Raw genomic sequence first — 15,038 nt, 5'->3', positions numbered from 1 at the left:
ATATATATATGTGTATATATCAATGCAGAGGATAGGTATTGGAAACTGGCACCCTGGTTGACACCTGATCTACAGTAGCGTACAAATTTTTCAGTTTTTTTTACGAATACCCTTGGTACTAATGGGTTTGTAAAATAGACATTTTATTAAACAAGCCTTTCCACTGCGCGGATTTTGCAGTCTGATTTTTCCTCAATTCCTGTTTAGTGACGTCAACGGTCTCGAAGCTGGCTGGCTGCTTTATCTGGCTCTAACTTAGCATTGGGGAAAATCATATCATATTTCAAGATTTAGATAGGCGGGTTAACTTCGACGTGAACCAGGCTCCTGATTACACTGATTAATTACGTGTTTTTCTCTGATTACTTACAAGTGTTTCACTGATTACTTTAACAAGTGTTTCACTGATTACTTGCTTGTGTTTCTCTGATCACTTCACGTGTGTTCACTGATTACTTACTGTATATGTGTTTCACTGATTGCTTATTTGTGTTTGTCAATTGTTAAACCTCACCTTTCTTTTTTCAACTAAGTTGGTAACCATGATGATGATACCAGTTTTCTCTTGCCAAACCATTCTCCACATATCATTAACACTAGCTTCATTGGGACCTGAATTATGAAAAAGTACTATTATTCAATAAATAATTATTTAAGAATTATAATTTTGAGTTATTCGTTACCAATGTACTCAAACAAAACGTAGGCATATGTAAAAACTACAGTATGTACATTGAGCTTACCATTACATTAAATTAAATTAAATTAATTACGTGTTTTTCTCTGATTACTTACAAGTGTTTCACTGATTACACAGTTAATATTTAAAAGTAAACATTAAAGTCTTAGAATTACTCTTTACCTACATTAAAAAAAATGTTATCATTGAATGCATTCATTGCCTATGCAGTATTCACATGGAAATATGTGATGTGTGCCTACATACCTTGAGATGCAATATACGTGTTATCATTATACTGCAAGAGAAAGAAATAATAAATTTCAAAATAAATTTGGAGTTAGGCTGTAGCTTAATAATTATTTTGATTGTTTTTCTTATTTTTATATAGTGGAAAAGAAACGAAGTTTGATTTTGTAAATCTACAAAGTATAGAAATCGAGGCTTATTTGAAGCCTATGGTCTTTCACTTATGACAGGATAATTATTAAATAACATTAAACAGCAGAGCAAATACAGAAATGGATCCAAACAAAATTGGAGTAGCGGCCATGCAACAGGTGACTGTTGGGTGGTGGCCGATGTCACCGTCAAGAGCAAAGTGGGCATTTCGAAAGTGGTCTAGGGAGGCGAGGACCCCAAAATATATGCTGTGGCGTAACGATAGGGTCGGGGGCCCTGCTTTCTGTGACCGGGGCTGTTTTTGGATTGGATTAGTAGTATTTGGTCTAAACACCAAGGACAACCCACGAAAGTCTGAAGAAGACTTATTTCCAGTGGGGTTCTTCTGGTGGTACTTGGGCAGTACACCGGGAGACAATCCCCTACTCGTTTCTGAATAGTGTAGCGTTCTTTAATGTGCACACTGGCCATAATATACACGGGACCAATGGCTTAAACATCTCATTCAAAAGACAGTGCGCTTTTATAACTTGCATTTTAGCCCTCCAGCTAAAACACAAGGAGAGCAGTGATATGAATTGCATGATTCAGCCCACACAGTGGCTAGTACCTTTAACCTACTGTGGTGGGGCCCGCAGGAGGGGGATTTTCCTCCGTCAGACATGCCTCATACCCCCTGTCGTCCGACGCCACGAGGATGTTGTCGGATAAAAAATAAAAAAATAAAAATTATTTGCCTATCCAAATAACTTTATTTTGATTGTCAATCCCAATTGTCTGAAAGCTCAATTTGGCTCCAAAAACTCTCCCGTGAACCTGATCATGGATTTTAAAAATCCGGGACCAGGATCGAGAGTCTAGTCGCTCCCTTGGTTCAGATCCCCCCATGGCCATGTTGGACTCCTTGTCAGCAAAATTCTGGAGCCACCGCTGGACCATTTTTGGGTGTCATTTGCAAATTCCATTGTGCGATTTTTGATGTGCTGGTTTTTCAATCATGTTTTTCATTGTTATTCTTCAACCCCATGGTTGGGGTTGAAGTAATACAATTTATAATTGGACCTCTGGATGGAGGGAAATGGCACTCACAGACTTAAAATTGTGAATATAAATATCCTTTTATCTCAATTTTAACAGAATGGCGCTCTTTAATCTGCCACACTTACAAAATGATATACAGTATGTCCTACAGTCGATGTCAGAGACAAATTATGCTGTTATGTATCAACAAAACCCTTTTTAGTCAGGGTGATAGACCAAGTAATAAATGGGTGGTGCCCTTTCGTAGCCCTTAGGGGTCGGAGGCCTTGCGGACCGCCGCACGAGAGCGCATAGGCGTTACGCCAATGAATTATATGACAATTTAGGGGTTAAAGGCTAATTAATTGATTGTGGAATCTACTAATATGTAGAAAATACATGTAACTTTTTTTTTTCTCCCAGACAAATAGTGGTTTTCTCCCCGACGGGAGGCCCTGCGCCAGGTCCTCCAATGGCGCCACCTATGGGTAGAAGTGATCTTCGAAATTCTTTGTTTAGAAATGCTTGACCATCCATAAACACTGGTACATGAAATTTAAAGCAAAAATCAGCTTGTTTTGGAGTACTGTACTGCCCTCTTTACCTTTCTTTTCTTTCTCTCTTTTTCTCTTTTTGAGGCCAAGTTTTCCTCTGGATCTGCCCTTGTACTATCCTACTGATGATTAACTTTTTTAAGATGATGATGATGATGATGATGATGATGATGATGATGATTATGACGAACACAGTGACAATGAAAAGGGTGAAGATCAAAAACAGCCTAAATTTTACTTTTATATAGGAGGCGTTGATGTAGTCAGATTGATCACTGGAATCGACCAAAACAACACGCGAATGATCGTCTGTAATGAAAAGAGTTTTTGCTTTTATAATAATATGTACTACAACAAAAACAACAAATTAGCAAAAATAGCAACATAGAAATAATTATAACAAACCATATAATTTGTTTTTTATTAGTTAGGAGTTACTTATTAGCAGTAGAATAACAATAGTTTTTTTTAACATATTGCAGAGGGCACTTTACCACCAGCCTTTTACTCATATAGGCCTATTTGTACATTTAGTAACTCACATGTAAGAATGTTAGCATATCTATTTTTAGTCCTGTTGATGTATTTCTTTGCCTCGGTACATGGATGTAATATGCTGCATCCCAGTTCCTAAATAAATGAGGAAAAGTTATTCTCAAAAACAAAGATTAAACTGTCAACAATACGGTTATTTTCCCACTTCGGAAAACCAACATATATAACTATTATTTGGTTAAAATTCATGGGCCTATTTTAAAAGTTTCATTATTACGAGTTTTTTCTCAACATTTTTATTTTCTAAAGCTTTTCAGTATGGATTATTCTAAATTTTGTGCATTTGATACTTGTCATTAAAAAAGCATCTGTAGTGATAGTATTTATTTTATTCTAGAAAATATTTTGAGTTAAAACTCTTTAGCTGGAAACATAAACATTAAATTCTATAGCTGTAATTATTTATTTATTTATTTATTTATTGTTTCTTTAGACTGCATGCCCTTTCAGTACTTGGATACTGTTTTTCAAAGTGGTACAGTTACAAACAAACCATGAAATAGAAAGAAGATAATAGAAAAAAAAAAGTGAAAAGAAAATTCAATGTAAAACTTTTTTTGTTTTTGTTTAGTTTGGAAGTCCTTTTACCTTGGCAGATATTCCAAGGTGGTACAATTAAATCATTATGTGTTTGGCTAAGTGTGCATTTTGAATGTATATTGTGATTAAAATTAAATGTGGATGTTAGGTATGGAGGGGCATGACCTTTTAAACATTTAAAAGTCAAAAGAGTTAACTGTTCATTTCATCTAACATTGAGTTTTCTCCAATCAAGGGAACTTAAAATATAATCATAAAAATAATTTCTTGTAAAATTAACTTATCAAGAAACACATTTATTTGTATTTTGGAATAAAGTATAATAATAGTGAGTCATTGTCAATAAAACATTATTTTACATGATAAACTAATGTGTTTTGAGAAGCCTTGATATCACTAGCTACATTTTTTCAGATTTGACAAATTAAGACTTAGCGGTAGTTGAACATGTGTCTATATTACAAATTTTAGTGATGTTCATGCACCACAGACCTTAATTATTGTGGTCACATTTTTGTCAATCCGCAAATTACAAAAGACTTACTTCAAATTCTGTTTGGAAGTTTTCTGTTTTATGGCTGCAGCGTTTCCGAACATATTCGTGTAATTTATTCATACGTACTGGTTGGTAGGTGATTGGTTTCTGTTTCAGATTTTGCTTTGGTGTAGTTTTGGGAGAAATGTTCCTAAGTTCATTTGAATCTACAGGAAAAGAGAAATGTAAATCAGACAATTTTGTTTAATGTACTTTTATTTCAATTGTTATTAAAAGCACAATGTAAAAAAAAAATTATTATATTATTATTATTATTATTATTATTATTATTTAATGCTTGAAAAAATTTCCTGAGGGCCTGAGGAAAATTTTGAATGCATTAAATCTAACCTAAGTATAATAATTTTCCACTAATGTACGATGCATGCTCTACTAATTGCTTTATAAGTCAATCGCCGTCTTTTAGGTTTGGTTATAACCAACTGTGTCGTACCAGTCATCTGTTGTTATAGTGATATGATCAGTATACTGTGTGCGTATTTATATTTTGTGTGTATGCTGATTTGTGCTCCTGCATTGTAGGCCTAGGTGTTAACTACACATCAGCAGTACTGTACAGATACGATGAATAACTAGGCTATTATGTAATTTGTATTGTGTTAGAAGAACTTGTTCGTATTTTTTCATATTCGTCAAAGTAATAAACATTTTTCAAAGCATTTGTGAGAGAATACAGTCACTGTCACTAACTTTTTGGTCGGTGCAGACAGGTAAAAATCTTTGGATGATTTCATAACTACGCAAGGCTATATGGCCTATTCTAGTAGTAGGAGGAGCCTCGGCGGCATGCTGCCTGGCCTTAGGCCTCCATCTAATTTCGTTCCTTGAGTCTTTGAAATAGGTCTAGAATATTCCTATTAAATGTTCATTTTGTTTAGTTTATTAGGGTTCATTGATTCAAGGAATTGCTTAATTGTTCACATACTTAATTAATTACTTAATTTAAAGTAACTTTCTTCAGGTTCTAATTAACCTTGTTATACAAAAGTAATTTTTAATTACAATTCAATTTTTATCGAGGTGCGCGATATCTTCGCTGTGACGAAAAAATTAGGAATTTTTTTTTTGCACACAAACTAAAAAAAAATCAAGCCAAGTGTCCACTAATTGAAAAATTAGTGGACGGTGTGGAATAGGCAAATAACATTGGGAGTTGCAGTGATGACGTCACGATTGACTTATAATAAGGATTAGCCACTGTCTATTAAATACACTATCATTGTTAAATTTATTGCGAGTTAATTGGCCGAGAAGTTAAGTCAGGGGCACTGTAACATTCAGCTATACTACCGGCGCTGGTTCGAACGGCTCACTCGCCAATGGTTCTAGTGGTGGAACAAGTCTTTTCGGATAAGGACTTTAAACCGTAGGCCCAGTGTATTTGACTCGTGTGCACTTTAAAGAACCCAGTACATCCTTCTAGAAGAGCAGGGGGATATCCCGGTGTACTGGTCCATTAAGTCCCCTGTTGCTTAATGGATAATTATGTAACTTGGGACAGTGAATAAGTTCGCTTATTGACATATCCTTGGCACTTGTGCCTAAAGAAATGAAATAAAATTATCCTGTTTTATTAATTTATTTAATGCAATAAACATCACTTAAACGTGCACACATAAAATGGAAATGGTTTAGTTTTAGCAAGTTGAGACAGAAAACAAATTCCTGGATCTTCCTGCAGTACATGACATCTGAAACCCTTCAGTGATAGACTTATTGGTCATGTTTGCATTGAAGGATTTTTTTTTATCCTTCACTAATTCTGAATAAATTGAATATACTTACCAGAAGCAGTATTTGAAAATGTGTCTTCTCCAGTTACATTTTTAGCTTCTTTTCCAGAACGACTAAAAAGTAACATCATTTATTGTAAACCATATCAGAAAGTAGAAGGTTTCAGCGAATGAACAGAAACAACACAATGATACGTATAGAAGGCTGTATTGTAGGCCTACATGTATACTACAAAAACACAATCCGTATTTGTAGGAAAACAAAACACATACCGTCTTTGCAACAGCACAAATAAGATGATCAATATTATAATGAGAATACCAAATGGAATTGTAAGTCCGCTTATTAATCCCGCTATTAAAAATAACAAGAAACAAAAACAATGTATTTATCAAAGTTATTCTTTATTTTTAAGTATAAATATAATAGGATTACTTCTGTGACTTCAGAAATTATATAAAGGGGATGTTGTATTTATTTTACCTCTAACTGATGTCTCCGTATTTGCTTTGTTCGCTTCTCCAACACCGGCAGAGTTAGCTGCGACAATCTAATATATACGCAAATATGTGAAAAATTATTTTCAATGACATAATACGAGATAGGTCCTAATAATAATGAGGGTTTGCAATAACGTGTGGAAAAAACGAGCTTATTATGACAGGTGGCACCAAAATGTGTTCGAAGGGGCCCGCGTTTCTCCCACGGGGAGTGGGGCGGAAGCACTTCCCCTGCATGTCTGCCACTGTTTATGGTATCACACCACATAACAGTAAAATGTGTGGAATGTTTGTGACGTACTATCTCTAAAAACCGAAAGGTCCACTGATTAATCTCAGATAAGAAAGTATAATACATACTCCAAGTATTGAAATACACGCCATCGTGTTGGGATTCAATATTTCGACATTAATTATGTCATCATCAGGAATGATGATGACATAATTAATGTCGAAATATTGAATCCCAACACGATGGCGTGTATTTCAATACTTGGAGTATGTATTATACTATCTCTACACGTACAGGGATGGCAGAACGTTTTTCAAAGTAGGTGGGGGGGGGGGCACTAGTCTGATGAATGGGAATAAAAATTAGGGTATCTGGGTTCAAATTCAGGAGGTGGGGGTCAAAAGTTTTCCTAAAAAACCTAAGAAAGAGGGGGTCGGAGGTCCTTCCCTGGGGAAATTTTTATTCCTAGATGGTAGGAAATCAGCTTTTCCAAATTTTGAGCTACTGTAGGTGTCTTTTAATGAATTTTATGTTCTTCAAATTCAAGGTTTTCCCCCTCTTGAAAACGGTCAGGTAAACTTTCTTATTCTTATTACAGTAAATAGGCCTGTTATTTGTGTATACAATAAAAAATTGAGCAGTTGCATACGTGTTGTTTTTTCCATGAATCGATAAACCCCAAAGAGAAAGGGGTTCCGGAAAATTTTGTTTTCCTAGATGGTAGGAAATGAGCTTTACCGAGTTCTGAGGTGTCTTTTTAATGACATTTAAGTTCTTCAAAATTCAAAGGTTTTCCCCTCTTTAAAACGATTCCCTGAATCAATGACCCCCAAAGGGAAAGGCGAGTTCGGATTCTTCCCGGGAAAGTGTTGATTTCTAAATAGCGAGAAATGAGCTTCTGACGGGTCTTTTAACGACTTTTAAAGTCAGGCTCTGGAGGAAAAAAAATTGTTGATATGTTGTAGAACTGATTTTTCTAAGACAGAAAAAAGTTGTTTGACGAAAAACTGGGGAACGGTGAATGAGATACAGATTTTTTAATATTTAAAAACTGGGGGAAAAAGGGGCGTAACTGCCCATTTTTACACTTTATTCCCCCAGTTTTTAAATATTAAAAAATCTGTATCTCATTCACCGTTCCCCAGTGTTTTGTCAAACAACTTTTTTCTGTCTTGGAAAAATCAGTTCTACAACATATCAAAAAATGTTTTTCCTTCGGAGCCTGACTTTAAGTTCTTTAAAATTCAAGGTTTTTCCTCCTTGAAAACACAATTTTTTCTCATTCTTATTGCAGTAAATAGTCAGCTCACGGTTCCTGAAAAGGTAGGACTAGAATTCTTTTTTTATTTTAAATTGTTCTTTATTTTTTGCAAAAAGGAGGTCAGGAACTCTGACCCCCAGAACCGCCAATGTGAACTGGGAGAAAATGTAACTGGGACTGGATATAGACATTCTACTGTATTTCACCTCCCTCTCCTCCTCCTCCTTACCTCTTTCTTTTCTTGCATTCCTTTCCGATCATACAAAAATCTCCATAGACATTATATATTTTCTGCTAAATAGTGGGCCCCCTGGTTGTGCCGGCCATGACGTAAACATTCCTACGTCATATGCTGGCATTTGCATCAACTCACCTGAACTGTGTACTCAGTATTTGGTTTGACACCATCGTCACTCGTAAACCTAATTTCTCTATCAGACCCGCTTGCATTTTTCTTTTTTACGACCTTATCTTTTGACTTCAATGTCACTGTATACATAAGTATTGGGCAATCATTATTGGTTGGAGCATTCCAATTTACTCTTACACTTTCCTTTTCAGAGGCGATGCTAATAATTTTAGGTTTTCCTGGCTCTAGATGAAAATATAATTGATTGTTAGCATAAGCCTACTTGAATTTACTTTACTTTGTGTTACTGGACGTGGAAAAGGCGTATAAAGTGTCAATTTGATTATTTTATTCATTATGGCGTAATTCCTCAACTTGGCAAATGTTAGTGTGTTGGGCGTAAAGTCATTATATTGGTATTTATACAGTATACGTATTTCTCATGTACTTCAAGGTGAGGTAAAACATTCCTTTTCTTCACAACAAAGAATTCGAATAGGCCTACATTACATTTCTGAGAAAATATACTTGATAACGATATAGGAATTTACAGAGTGCCTATTATTAGAGATGGATGGAAGGTTGAAACAGTTATATGATTTTTCGCCATGTCAGAAGGGAAAAGTAACTTTTCTTACCCTCAGTGCCACTGGTAAGGTTTAGGCTCGAGATGGGCCCATTCACATTGTAGTTTCTGCCGTAGACTTCAAATGTGTAGTTATTGCATGGTTCTATACTATGATCTATAGTCACAGTGATTGATTTTGTGTTGTTTTGCTGTATAAGCAAATTATCGGGACCATTCAATGAGTACTGGTATACTGTATCACCATTACGCTGACCGCATGGGATATCCGACCATGATAAAGTCAATGACCTTGGCTTCTGATCTGAAACATTATCTATCTGAGGTGCTGAATCTGGAGCTGATTGATAAAGATAGTTTGATAAATTATAGAATAACTTATTATTGCCAATCATAAGACTTCAAATGTTTCCTCGTGCCATAAATGGTTGGACCGTAAGATAATGCCAAATTTTGATGAAAATAAAAGGTTATTGGATATGTGTTTAATAAAAAAAGAGAAAGAAATGGGTCTTATACATACGAAAATCAAAATAATAATAAGCCTTAAAAATAATAAATTCAAGTTTTTGGTTGTGTCTCTATCTACCGTAAAGTCAATCTTCATCGTTGGGATAATGAAAGATTATAGAAAGAGTATCCCATTTGTACCCCATAGCCTTCTACATACCAACCTGCAATTTTTGTAGTTTCTTGTTTCACGGAGTCATTGCCTGTAAAGTCACCGGTTGAAGGTAATATTAATATTTCATAAGTAGAATATGGTTCCAAAGAACTTAAACTGCAAAAAGGTTTTGTTGTAGCGTTTAAAGCACTTTTGAAGTCGGTGTAATTGAACAGTTCACATTGGTCTCGATTGGTCAGACGGTAGCTTACACCATACACAACAGAACAATTCCCATTTTCAACAATGTCCCAAGTCACATTTATTTGTTCGTATGAGACACCATCTACTTCGATATTTTCCACAGGATCTGGAGCTGTAATTATGTAAATGAATGTGTTATACTGTACTTTATTTAAGTTTTAAAAAGTAGTATCAGATTATCAAAATCAGATTATCTGCCTCTGCCGCCAAAACACCGATTTTGGAGGTTTTGCGTATTATACGCGAAAACTCCAAAATTAGACTAACCATTAGGTACCGGTAGAAACACGTACTTAATGACTCCTAATTTAATAATAATGAATAAAAATAAGGAAAAAACAAATATACGATGACAATTGATCTAAACCTTTTTCTGAAGTTGCAATGTTCACGGTTGCGTATGGTCCATTTCCCTTTGACGTTTTAGCAGTTACCTCAAAGGTGTAAAATGTGCATTGAAGAAGATCAGCAAACGTTGTGCTTGTGTCTGTGAAATTTGTTTTGTCTTCAATTTCCATTCTATCCACAAACAGTTTGTAATCATATGTTACAACACCTTTTCTTTCGCCGCATATTGGCTGATCCCACGAAACTGAAACCGAGTCAAAACCAATGGACAATATCTGAAGCGATGTTGGTGGACCAGTTGGAACTAAACCAAAATAAGAAACTTGTAAATTCATAATAACGTAATCATAAAAATTACAGGCTGAACATTTATTAAGTTTTGCAGTGCTTTTAAAATAAACCTTTAATGTAATATTTATGTACTTCAAAAATACATAGGCCTATTTTGTTATTGAAGAGGTTTAACAAATTATATAAACAAAAATGAAATACAAAAAAATAAAAGGGAACAATTTATCAATAGCCTTATTAAGTGACGTGTCAGAAACATGTTTGTGTCAAGATTTCTTTTCTAATAAAATAGTCCTAGCCTAAATGGTGTAATTGAAATCATTTGTTTTTCTTACTTACATGTATTAATGGCAAGATGAAAAAATAGAAGATAATTTATTTTGTGTGTACAGTATAGTAAACGTTGTCGATAAAAAATAATACAATAGGCGGTTGACATTCAAGTGTAGCCTATTTGCAGTGCATCAACAATGCGTAAGTATATTATGTATCTATGGAAAATTCTTTTAGAATTGCTGGTGCTAGAGTGTTGAATAATATACCTGCTTTTTTTCAACAACCAACATTAATATAAATACTTTAAATTCAATTATTATAAATTCTATTTTACCAACTTTCATCTAAGATTTTTATATGATTTGATTTTAAATGTGTCACACTTTAATTGTTATTCGCTTTGGTCCTTATTCATTTTCTTTTGTAATGTTGTGATACAAATTGAATCGAAAAGAGTATTTTGTATAATAATTGCAAACTTGATTTTCGAATTTTGAGATACTTGATTTGTTTGCTAATTTTTATAGGGTTTTGTAAAAATTACACTTGCTAAATATGGGTTGTTCTTACCCCAAGTTTCATGGCGATCATCATAATATGTACATGTTATCACCATTTGTAATATCTTACCGGCTTACAATACTGTAAATGTTCACTAAATAATAATTTCATTTTATTTATTTATTTTTTAAAATTTTATTTTTATATTTTTTAATTTTTTTTATGAAGTGGATCTATTAGTATTACTATTGTTACTCCATTATTAGTTACTTTCAAGGTATAAAATAATAAGCAATAACAAATTACTGATAGTCCATACAAACTATGAGATGAAAATGACGTTGTGCAGTATGTTTTTTTTATTTTATTTAAAAAAAAATTAAAATTAAAAATTCATAATAACTCAACGTGTTATGAGTAAACATATATCGCATTAGCGTACAATGATGAAAAGTAATATATTTTTATATAAAAATGAAAAAGGGAGGGAAAAAAATTTAAGGTATATACTTGTCAAATAAAATCTATATTAATAATGGTTACAATTGGTTAATGCCTAACCTTTGAAATCATGTTAATATCATAGAATTATGCTTAAATTTATTTTTAAAATTTTCATTTAACATTTATTGATCGACTTAATTTGCATATTTTATTGTTTATGTAAGAATCAAGAGAAGTTTAAAAAATAAGAAAATCAAGGAAAAAGGTGAAATATAAAAAATGCTGTAACGCAGAATGTCTGTAATTCAAACAACTTGATGTATTTATGAATAAAAGTGGTGGTTGTTATACCACAAAAGAGAGAAAAAAAAATATCTTACCGTCCTCGTTGGTTTGTATGGTTTGTTTATCTGAAGGCGGTCCAACTACATCTTCAGACGAGGCCTGGACCATGATTTCATATTTAGAGTATGCAGTTAGATCCGAAATAGTGTATGGAGTGATTTGAATAGGACCCTCTTTAATGACGCCATCGTTTGTTTCATAACACATATCGTATATGATTGGTTTATAAGTGATGTTGTAGGTAACGGGACAGTTTCCATTTTCAGTCTCTTCCCATGTTAGGGAAATTTCAGTTACTCCAATCATAACAATGCTCACAGATGCGATCTTCTTTGGTTCTTTAAAAACATTAATACATATTAACATATCATTAATTATAATTCGAAGAATTATCCTGCCCTTAAAATGATACATGGATGTACCCCTAAGCTTATTTTTAAAATTAAAGTGAAAACAATCGATCCTTGCATGCTATACACATCTATCACACCTTCATTTAATATCATCATTTTCGTTATCGTCAATATAACATTAGAATTAATAATAATAATAACAAATACTTATATAGCGCTAATTCAAAAATTTATCAAAGGCGCTAAATTATAATATTAAAAATCACGTTTCTACGTGTGCCCACTAGCTCGCATATAATCATTGCATCATATTAAGCTTGTTTTAGTAACAATGAGAAATAAGTCTAACAATATAAAATAATTATAATGTTAAACACACACTGCAATATCATTTTCCAAAAAGTTAAATTTGCTTACCAGTCGGTGTTGTCCGTGTTGTTACATACTCACTCCATGGTCCACATAAGCCAGCATCGTTCACAATTCGAACCCTGCATCTGTATTCTTTACATGCAACTAGATCCACGATCGTGTAATACGTCATACTGCTATCAGTAGTATACATCGTCCAATTAGAATCATCGTTTGATTGGCACTGTAACTCATACCTTAGAATGTTGTTGCATTGTAGTTTCTGGGGGTCATCATTCTCTCCCTTCATAATATGCATAAGGTGTACTTTTTAGTATTTATGCTTATTAATTTTATTAGCTATTACAATTATTTTTATTATTTTTGTATTATTATTATTATTATTATTATTATTTATTATTATTATTAATCAATCAATCAATCAATTAATTAATAATTATTGTTTGTTAATTATCACTGTTATTGCCAAGTATTGGCGAATTAATGTTTGCATTACAAAATATAAATATTATTAATATTAAAGAAGTGAAAGAAAAAAACGAGTTTCCCAAATGGGATTTAAACCCGGGACCTTATGCTGTCTACACAGATTGTCCCGGTTCCCGGTCTGCAGGTTGGGGCACCTGTATTTTCACACTCACAGATTATACTTCTTTAACATTCAAAATGTATACATATTGCAAGACGGTTTAAGTTTGGATAAGGCAAAAAGGTCATTTTATCTCATATATTGTAATAATATTTGCGATCTGGATCGGTAATTGACAAGTCTCCAAGGAGGCATCACGTTAATAGGGTTTGGTTTCATTTTGGTCACTGGATAACATAGAATCTGTCTCTTTGATATTATTATGTATATTTTACTCTAGTTGCCATGACGTTGCTACGTCTTCTGTGATTATTAGTGATCTTGTGCAAGATTTTCGTCTCTTACTGTTTTTTGTAACAGTTTCTGTTCACCTGTTCGCTAACCCTAGCCGCACGTTGTTGTACGGTTTCACTGACCTGAATCAAGAGCATCCGCTTGATTCAGGCTGCTACAGTTTATACACGTGTACTCGTTACCAGCCTAAGATGTCCTGTCGTACCTCATTAAGACAACGGTTATTTGTTTTCTACCTATTAGCAATTCTTAAATTAAGCAATCAAACTTCGATCAAAGAACTGAAACCTACAGTACACTTAACAAACTAATTAAGTCAAAGCCAAACTGTTTATCTACTTAATCTGCTAATAAGGACTAACTATTGCTTAGCTCCACTATGGCTCCACACAGTAGGCCCTATTGATATATTAATTAATTACTTAACTTCCTGTCACTGCTTGGTATTTTTGTTTTTAGTTTTTTCAATTTACTTGATCTTGAGAATGGTTCCATGATGGACCCGAAACGTCGATCTTTCTTGTCATTAAATTTTGTTTTTAAATTATATAGTAAGCGTCTCTTAATTCGTAATTATTATTATGTTACTAAAAACGACATTAAGGTATTAAGGTACTTGGAGTTGGAACATGGAATGTGAGAATAATGAAATGATAGAGAAGACAAATTAGAAATCATCTAATAAGAGATGGAGGTGACACTTGGTATTCTTGGATTGTGCAAATATGGTTTAAGGTGTTGGAGATTACATAGATGAATCAATTAGAATTATATTCATGAGGTGTATCAAGAGAAAGAGGTGTAGCAATAGACTTAAAGGAAGAAACTGCTAAATGTGTAACAGATAGGTTGATGTTAGTGAGTTTATGAGGAGTTCCTGTGTATATAAAAATTATACAAGTACACTATATATGTTAACAAGTTCACATAATGATGATGACATAGAAGAGATTATATAAGAAAATGGCAAAAGCTATTTAATAGTGATAGGTGACATAATGTTGTGGGCAAAAGCAAAGATTATAAAGAAGTGGGAAGTTTTGGGCTTAGAGTAAGAAATGAAAGATGACAAAAACACACTACAAAAGAAGAAGATATACTTGGAAGAAATTTGGGGACACCTGGAGATTCCAAATAGATTATTATAGTTAGACACAGATACAGAAATAGTGTACATAACTCGCAAGCATATTCAGGGGCTGATATTGATGTGGTCCATAGTCTAGTGAAAATGGCAGTAATACTTAAAAAGTCAAAAAAGGAAAAGATGGAATATTAAAGCATTATAAGATCCCAAAACAACATTCTCAGAAAAAGTAAACGAGTTTTGAAATTAAAAATGGCCACCTTTTCAACCGATTTATTGGTATTGAAGGTTTTATAGGCACT

At 33.5% G+C, this 15,038-nt stretch overlaps 1 protein-coding gene across 1 annotated transcript in view; it reads right to left on the bottom strand.

The window, feature by feature from the left end:
* Positions 1-15,038, bottom strand: part of LOC117102993 (receptor-type tyrosine-protein phosphatase T-like) — a 61,026-nt gene that overhangs the window by 15,955 nt on the left and 30,033 nt on the right. Inside the window, exons 12-25 of the mRNA XM_033243456.1 lie at positions 12,812-13,049; positions 12,077-12,379; positions 10,204-10,488; positions 9,643-9,948; positions 9,021-9,308; positions 8,407-8,627; positions 6,524-6,590; positions 6,313-6,394; positions 6,092-6,153; positions 4,295-4,452; positions 3,198-3,285; positions 2,894-2,964; positions 947-977; positions 515-612 (exon numbers count right to left, since the gene is read on the bottom strand). Of these exons, the coding sequence (XP_033099347.1) occupies positions 515-612; positions 947-977; positions 2,894-2,964; positions 3,198-3,285; positions 4,295-4,452; positions 6,092-6,153; positions 6,313-6,394; positions 6,524-6,590; positions 8,407-8,627; positions 9,021-9,308; positions 9,643-9,948; positions 10,204-10,488; positions 12,077-12,379; positions 12,812-13,049 (2,298 nt within the window). The remainder of the gene's footprint in view (positions 1-514; positions 613-946; positions 978-2,893; positions 2,965-3,197; positions 3,286-4,294; positions 4,453-6,091; positions 6,154-6,312; positions 6,395-6,523; positions 6,591-8,406; positions 8,628-9,020; positions 9,309-9,642; positions 9,949-10,203; positions 10,489-12,076; positions 12,380-12,811; positions 13,050-15,038) is intronic.

This window comes from Anneissia japonica, unplaced genomic scaffold (assembly GCF_011630105.1).
Source record: "Anneissia japonica isolate Jap-2015-1 unplaced genomic scaffold, ASM1163010v1 scaffold287582_len102718_cov217, whole genome shotgun sequence".
Classification (NCBI taxonomy): Eukaryota; Metazoa; Echinodermata; class Crinoidea; order Comatulida; family Comatulidae; genus Anneissia; species Anneissia japonica.
This window is presented reverse-complemented; position numbering and strand designations above follow the sequence as displayed.